Source organism: Melanotaenia boesemani, chromosome 17, assembly GCF_017639745.1.
Source record: "Melanotaenia boesemani isolate fMelBoe1 chromosome 17, fMelBoe1.pri, whole genome shotgun sequence".
NCBI lineage: Eukaryota > Metazoa > Chordata > Actinopteri > Atheriniformes > Melanotaeniidae > Melanotaenia > Melanotaenia boesemani.
This window is the reverse complement of record NC_055698.1, coordinates 30,885,654-30,894,063: the sequence shown is the minus strand read 5'-3', so window position 1 is coordinate 30,894,063 and position 8,410 is coordinate 30,885,654. Positions and strand designations below refer to the sequence as shown.

The following is an 8,410-nucleotide window of genomic DNA, read 5'->3' as shown; positions in this document are numbered from 1 at the left end:
GCCACACACCCTCCATGAGCCCACAGCTTTCCTGTCACACCTCCACTCTGTCACCCTGCAGCTCAGTCAAGGACCTGGACACAACCTCATCTCCCTCCACATCAGGACTTCCTGAAACCTCCTCTGCCTCCACCTCCACTCTGTCTGTCTCCTGTAACCAAGTCATGCAACAACTGGTGAAACTGAACCAGAACAAGGCTGCAGGTCCAGATGGTGTCAGTCCCAGAGTTCTCAAGACCTGCTCAAAACAGCTATGTCCGATTCTCCAGCACCTGTTCAACACCAGCCTGAGCCAGAGAAGAATCCCGGTGCTGTGGAAAACATCCTGCCTTGTTCCAGTGCCTAAAAAACCACAACCAGCTGAACCAAAAGACTACAGACCAGTCGCCCTGACATCTCACGTCATGAAAGTCCTGGAGAGACTCTTACTGGCTCACCTCAGCAAGCAGGTGAACACCTTTCAGGACCCATTACAGTTTGCATACCGTAATGGGCTTGGGGTTGAAGATGCAATCATATACCTGCTTCAGAGAGCCCACTCTCATCTGGACCAGTCAGGCAGCACTTTGAGGGTCATGTTCTTTGATTTCTCAAGTGCTTTTAATACGATTCAGCCTGCTCTGCTGTGTGAGAAGCTGCAGAAATTCCAGGTGGATCCCTCCACAACCACCTGGATTTACGACTACCTCACAAACAGACCACAGTTTGTGAGACTGAAAGGTTGTGTGTCTGAGATGGTGGTCAGCTGCACTGGAACACCACAAGGGACTGTACTTTCACCATTTCTATTCACGCTGTACACCTCAGACTTCCAGTACAACTCTGAGTTCTGTCATCTGCAGAAATACTCTGATGACTCAGCAGTTGTTGGGTGTATCAGTGATGGACAAGAAGCAGAGTACAGAGAACTGGTCGGTCAGTTTGTGAAATGGTGCGGTGACAATCATCTCATCTTGAATACCAAGAAAACAAAGGAGATGATTGTTGACTTCAGGAGGAACAAGAACACACATAGAAGTGTTTCCATCATGGGAGAGGAGGTGGAGGTGGTGGAGGAATACAAGTACCTTGGAGTTCAGCTGGACAACAGACTTGAGTGGAAAAGCAACACTGAGTACATTTACAAGAAAGGTCAGAGCAGACTCTACTTCTTAAGGAAGCTGAGATCTTTTAACGTCTGCACCAAAATGTTGCAAATGTTCTACAGGTCTGTTGTTGAAAGTGCAATCAGCTTTGCAGCAATCTGCTGGGGCAGCGGCATCAGAACCAGAGACTTGAAAAGAATTAACAAACTGATCAAGAAAGCCGGTTCTGTGCTTGGAGTAACTCTGGAGCCGCTGGAGTTGATCATCAAAAAAAGAATTCTGTACAAGCTGACGAAGATAATGGAAGATCCTTCACACCCTCTACACAACGCCGTGACGAAACAACAGAGTGTGTTCAGTGGGAGGCTTGTTCAAGTCCGATGCAAGACAGAGAGATACAGAAGATCCTTCCTTCCAGCAGCTATCAGGCTGAAGAACAAAGCCCTTAATTAATTAATGTGATTGTTTTAAAAAAAAAAATTACTACTACTACAATATTGAATTTCCCTTTGGGATTAATAAAGTATTTTTCATTCATTCATTCATTTCATATCAACCTGTCAATCATAAAAAAAACTGGTTACGTCACATTTAGATAAAAGTCCAGGAAAACAGCTGAAAAATCGTTAAATTAGCTCAGTTTCAACCAGGTTGAGGCCTGAACTTTAAATCTTGTCAGCACCTTAATTTTTGCTTTTTCCACCATTTTGTTGTTGATCTGCTGCTCTGTCCGGGATCATTAGGTCTCATTTACCAACTAAAAAATATATATAATATATACTTAATCAACAAATAAGAGGAAGTAAAAGCAAATAGTTAAAAAAAATAACTTAATAAAAAGTAATAAGAAAGAAAAAGAATCAGAATCAGAAATACTTTATTAATCCCTTTGGAAATTCCTCGGGGAAAGAGACAGGCATCAGGTTAAGTACTCGTTAGGAAGATTGTGGCATTCGTTCCTATATAAGAACTAGAGTGTGCCATGCTGCAAGATCTGATTCCCAGTAAATGAGCTTGTTTCATTCCTACTTTTTAATAGTGATGTCGAAATTTATACAAAGAGATTAATTTGTGGAATAAATACATTTTTTTCCTGCATTAATAAATAAACAGCAAAGTTATTACTCACTAAATTTAGTTTTACTGCCGTCTGACCAGCAATATTTGAGAGAAATCGGACTTTTGTGTACATTGAAAAAAAGTCTTCAATCTTTGAATTGAAGACTTTTTTTTGAATCTTTGGAAACTTTAAAACTGGTCGTGTGGTAGGAGAGAGACTTATTAACCATCTTTTGTATGCTGATGACTTATTTGTCATGTCTCCTGCAGCAGCTCCACAGAATTTGTTCAGGTTATGGTTAATATTTAACACTGTGAGGACAAAAGAGGACAGGAGAGTTTTCCCTCTGTTTTTCTGGGAGAAAATGAATTAAATGTGGGTAAAGTGAAAAACCTAGGCCATGTCATCAGGAATGACCTTTGTGATGATGTATGCTGGCACGTAAATTTAGCAAATTCTGCTTCCTCATCCAAAGACGTGTTGGTGGGATTGAGAAGATCTTTGAAGTATTCTGGCTACCGGCCCACAACGTCCCTTGTTGAGGTCAGCGGCCCCCCTATCCCCACTGTGTTGACAGAGCAGAGATGGGAGGTGAAAGTCCTTCTGACAGGGGCCTCTGTCAGGTGTTCCCAGCAGACTCTCAGACCACATTTGGGTCTGCCAGGTCTGACTGGCATCCTCCCCCACCATCTGAGCCAACTCACCACCAGGTGGTGATCAGTTTACAGCTCCGCCCCTCTCTTCACCCGAGTGTCCAAGACATGCGGCCGCAAGTCCGATGATCAGACTAGTTTTTTTTAACTTTATTTATTTTTTTATTTTGTCTTGTTTCTGCATTTTTCTTTTTAGTGTTATCTGTTTAACAAAAAAAATAAAAAATAAAATAAATAAATAAATGGTGCACAAGGAAATAAATTTCACTTCACTGAAACGTTTCACAAAACAAATGAATCATCTTCCTAAACATGCATAAATATTTATAATAAAAAAGAACAAACATGACATTTAATGGATGAAAATAGTTTAATATATTTTGCAGTTGGACCTGCTGTTGTAAGAAGAAAATAAGACAAAGAATGAAATCAGAGTATTTCATGTTTGTTTCAACGTGTTTGGAAGGAAAAATGAAATGTTTAGATTTATGAAAATGGCATCGCTACAGCTTCTGGATCCTGAACTGAGATTGTTTTAAAAGCTGTTCTAAACTTTTCTTGGGGGGACCTGGTTGGTTCTTGGGTTCGTAGGGGCTCTGCCTGTCTTTGGGTAGCTGCTGCCCAGTGGGGTAGCTGTTGTCCCTGGCTCCCTGGGGCCTGTGCTCCATGGCCGTGGGGGACTGTAGCTGAGGCTGTCCTCTGCTGTCGTCTGGGTGGATGCCTGGGCCAGCTGGGACTCATGCTTCGCGGTGGCTATTTCCTGCTACTTTTCAGCTTGTTTGAAGCCGTTTTTTGTTTCTTTACAGGTGTAGTAACTGGTTGTCTGGTTTTTCTGTTTAGATTGAACAGATGATGCTGTTGCTTTCTATCTTTCTACATTTGTCTCTTTTTCTCTTCTGTTCAAAAACTCTGTTCTGTTTAACTTGTACATTAAGCAAAAAAAAAAAAAAAGATAATAAAATAAAAATAATAACAAATAATAAAATATCATGAGGAGCCTTACATCCATTAAGCTCCTCCTGGCAAAGCATATTTGTTCACCACAACACGGCAGCCAGACCATGACTCTGCTGTCATGATGCTGGACAGGACAAATAGGAAAAAAGTAAAAGAAGCTGAACTGAACTTTAAACTCTTACAGATTAAATTCATCTAGTTTCTGCTGCTTTCTCACAAATACTTTTATGAGGGACGTTGCAGGATTTATCAAACCAACACTTCAGATCAGCAGCTCCTTCTTTCTCCCCCATCCTCACACAGTCCTCTCCGTCAGGATTTTCTCCTTTCCAGTTATCCGGCTCCTTGCCGTTCCAAAACTTCAAACTAAGAGATGAAGAACAGAAAGAACAGGTTCAATAAAGTGACTTTGATTCTGGAAATGGACCAAAATGTTGTCAGAACAAACCATGTGTCCAGAGATGATCCGTCCACCCACAACCATCTTCCTTCTTCCTCTGAGTCTCTCAGTCCGATCCAGAACTTGTCCTCAGCTTCCTCCATTTTCTCTCTCAGTCTTGCCTCCAGGAATTTCTGAACAGGAAAGTTGATGAAAATGATTCTGTGAGATTTTTCTGTGCTGAGATGAAGAAACACGAGGATGAGATGAAATAAGTGAGAAGATGAAGCTGCAGCAGTGTTTCATACCTGCTCCTCCCTGCTGTCTATCTTCACCAGGTGTCCTCCTTTAAGTTTACATCCATCTCTGCTGTCCTTCCAGGATGATTTAGTGGTGTTGAAATAATAACACTTTACTCCATGAAGCTCCCAGCCTGCTTCACACTTCAGACATTTCTCATCTTTAAACAGATAACAGCAAAGACTTGAGTGAGTCAGGTGGAAGAAATCTGTTCATGTTTGTGTGATTTGGAGGCAGCAGGAGGCGTCTTCTGTCCTGCAGTTACAATCTAACTTCCTGAATCTGTCCGTCCATCAATGTTCCTTTAATCATCATCACAGGAAACACATGGTAGAAAAACTACATCCAGAACTCACTGAGGTTTAGTCCAGGTGGTGGACATGTTGTCTGTTCTGTGAAAAAAATAATAGAAAGTTTAATCTTCCATCAGAACTTTTCTTATTTCAGATCCTAGAAATTGAGCAGAAACTGAACCTTGTGGACAGTTTCTTACCCTCATGGTCTCACCTGATAGATTTTTCTTCAGAGCTTCATTCTCCTCTTTCAGAGTTTGGAGAGATTGTGTGGGAAATTATTATAAAACAAAGAAAAAATAAATTAGAGATTATTTTAAATCCTTCAAACCTATTTTCATGATAACTTCTGTTGAAACACGATTTGTAAGAAAAATCCTTCCTGCTCACAGACACTGTAAATATTTTATGAGCCTTCTTTCATACCTGCTATTTATAAATTTTTAAAATCAATCTTGGCATTAAATCACATGAAACATGTTTAAAATTGTCCCCCCTCTTAATCCAGAACCACCAGAAAGCCGTTTCAGCTGCTTCTAAGATGTTCTTGGTGGCTCGTCGTCTCTGCTGCCACAGACTCCTGGAGTCCCAGGACCTGGTGTGAAGGCCAACAACGGGCCTTCCACCCCTCCCTCCAACACTCAGTGGTGTGTATTGGACTCTATTTCTCTCTTGCGTCCTTCCATTCTGTCTTCCCAGAGGACCGTTAGTTCCAGCAGCCCCGTTTGCTTGGTTACCTCAGAAACAGGACCATGTCAGGCCTGAGCATGATGTAATCCTGTCTGGGAACTTCAGCGGTTTTCCTAAAGTCGACCAGCAACTGCCAGTCTTTTGTTGAAATTACGAGAACTGGATTTGTGACTGATGCAAAAAACAAGGATATTGTGAAAGTTTTGCATCATGACAGTTTTACATTTAACCACTCGGTTGCAGTATCCTAATGTTTTTGACCATGTCAAGTCTTTCATCAGCTGCCTGCCAAGGCTCAATGTTGCAGATTTTACACTGAAAATGGCTCATTAATTGAAAAAATATCATTAAAAGTTTATATAAAAGATGCTGCATTATTATTCAGAGTAACAGAGGGCTGTAATGATCTCTCCTGAGTGATTTAGACTGGATCATCGGTAGATAATATGTAGTTTAGCTGGATTGAGAATCTGTGATAACCTGAAACCTTAAACGCATCATTGCTGATGTGTCCTGGAGATGCATCTCCCCAATTTATCTAATCAGTTCCAGCTGTTAGTGTGTGCTGCCAGTTCCTGAGAGATGATGAGGGAATAGCGGTGGAATATTAGATGATTGACTTCTGTGATCTATGAGAAACCAGTTCATTTTTATTTTGAGAATCACCTGAACCAAAACCTGAACTGTGAACTGGACTTGCTGACTTGGAGGTCGAGGACAGGGTTGCCGAGCTGGATGACTGTTGAAGCAGCAGAAGTAACAGGTCTGCAGGTTAGCTTATCATGCTATTGCTTCTTTTATAAAAGCAGTCCTTTGCTTTCCACGTTTCCTCCTATCAGCACACTGTAGTCCAGGAACATCCAGTTCCCGTCCTCAAGGGCCTCAAGGGCCACTCTGGTGTTATTTTCATTTATTTTTGGAGGTGCCATATGCATAATTTGTGGTAAATTCAGCTCATAATTAATAATATTTGGACATAATTTAATTACATTAAAACTGTTAATCCCATATTTATTGCAGAGTTTTCTGCACTTTTATTGTATCTCTGGGATCTCAGATGGTAAATCTTTGTCATATGATTTATATGTTTTGATTTTTGCAGTTAGATGGACAACAAATGTGAGCCTGTGCCTTTAAGAAGGTTTGCAGCAGACTGGCAAAGCAGTGAGTTTTGTTTTTTATGGCTGGAGAAGGTGAGGCTAGAAGAGCTCACGCTCGTTCTCATCATGTTCATTTCTGTCAGAGATGAAACAAAATCAGCTTTTACTTTAAATAAATAAATAATAAATTCTTTTTTACAATGTTGGACTCGCAACTGCCAGAAAACACTAGTAGGGCAGTGGAGGAGGGGGAAGCAAAAACCAAATAACAGAGATAAATTTGAGAAAATTATTAGAAAGATTGAACCAGATTAGATTGTGTTAAAACATTTTTTACATTTCTTAATTATTATTTAGTGTCATGTATTTCAGTTTATAATGCATTTTAATCCACACAGTCATATTCTAATGGGATCAAATAAATGTTTATTTGTAAAGCACGTTTCATACCAAAGAGCAGCACAGAGTGCTTTACATAAAAAGAATGAAATATAAAATTAAAATAATTTCAATATCAAATTAAAATAGAAAACTGAATGGAAAAAACATAAAAAATAAACGTGAAATAGGGAATAGCATTTTATCTAAAATCTAATTATTTGTAAGAATAAAATCAGTCATATGGCATAGCAAAGTAAATCATCGTGTGTATAAAATGTTTGACGAGAACATAAATAACCTGTTTGAGTATTTAAACAAACCGGGTTTGTTCTCAGTACTGAACTCTTCAATAGCTTACCTTTGAGTTGTTTATATTCTTTACATCTGAAATCGCTGAATGCTGAGTTAGAGAATGAAAAAGAAAAATGCAAAGAAATCTGCTGAATCATATTTTACTTTAACAACTCTGAGCCAGTAAAACTTTGATTTGCAGAAAAACATTTTAAATGATTCTTTTGAGAATCACTTCATTCCCAGTTGTGTTGAAACATATTATTTAAATCAGGGGTGTCCAGCTCCAGTTCTCGAGGGCCACAATCCTACAGGTTTTCAATGTGTCCCTGCTCCAACACACCTGCCTTAAATGAATGAGTCAGTGTAGAATTTCACAGGATGCTGGATCCATTTAACCCTTTATAGCCCAACGTGAAACAATCATTTTCTGAGACATTTTGCATCACTTTATGGTTTAAACACAATCTGATATTTGTCTTCTGCCCCCTAACAAATACCAGGAAGCAGAAGATTACTCCACATTAATGCTGACATATTACATGGAAATAAATGGTTAGATTACTCTATATTAATGCTGACATATTACATGGAAATAAATGGTAAATATCTTTTTTTTTTCATTTTATTAAAGGGCCAAATAAAAACCTCATATTTTTTTAAAAAAGGACTTATGAATTTTTCATGGGTCGGGCCTTAAAGAGAAAATTGGAGTCAGATATGTTGAAGCAGGAAACATTGAAAACCTGCAGCGACCTTCAGGAACTTTAGACACTCCTGATTTAAACAAATAATCTGCACTGTTTTCTGTTATTAGAAAGTTGGTGTATATTAAACTCACCAGTGACTCCGAGAGTGATGACGGCAGCAACCAGAAGAACGCTGCAGACCAGCAGCGCCGCTCGCTCTGAGGTCACATGACGCTCGCTGTTTGACCCGGCTTGTTGCTGGCTGCAGTTAACGCAGACTGACATGTAAAAATGACATTAGTAGGTAAAAACATGCACAGCTTCTTTTAAACATTGTCCTCAATACTGTGCAGCAGAGAAGTTTAAATCATCTTTCAGGTTACTGTTGCATTCAAATGAGTTTAATAGACTTTATTTATTAATACTTTTAGTTTAAACTGTAGATTTTGCTCATTTGCTCAATGTTAAGCTGCAGAATCAGCAATGCATTTATATATTTAGTTGCAGTAAGATTCTTTTTTTTTTGGTTTCC

General features: G+C 39.4%; 1 protein-coding gene across 2 annotated transcripts in view; it reads right to left on the bottom strand.

The window, feature by feature from the left end:
- Window positions 1–3,158: 3,158 nt before the first annotated feature.
- The window catches only part of LOC121656595 (C-type lectin domain family 4 member E-like), a 26,199-nt gene continuing 20,947 nt past the window's right edge, over window positions 3,159–8,410 (bottom strand). For both annotated transcript variants that reach the window (XM_042011671.1, XM_042011672.1), the window contains exons 4-10: window positions 8,031–8,156; window positions 7,257–7,298; window positions 4,942–4,974; window positions 4,791–4,826; window positions 4,443–4,594; window positions 4,204–4,328; window positions 3,159–4,121 (exon numbers count right to left, since the gene is read on the bottom strand). In XM_042011671.1, the coding sequence (XP_041867605.1) occupies window positions 3,947–4,121; window positions 4,204–4,328; window positions 4,443–4,594; window positions 4,791–4,826; window positions 4,942–4,974; window positions 7,257–7,298; window positions 8,031–8,156 (689 nt within the window). In that variant the 3' untranslated portion in view covers window positions 3,159–3,946. The remainder of the gene's footprint in view (window positions 4,122–4,203; window positions 4,329–4,442; window positions 4,595–4,790; window positions 4,827–4,941; window positions 4,975–7,256; window positions 7,299–8,030; window positions 8,157–8,410) is intronic.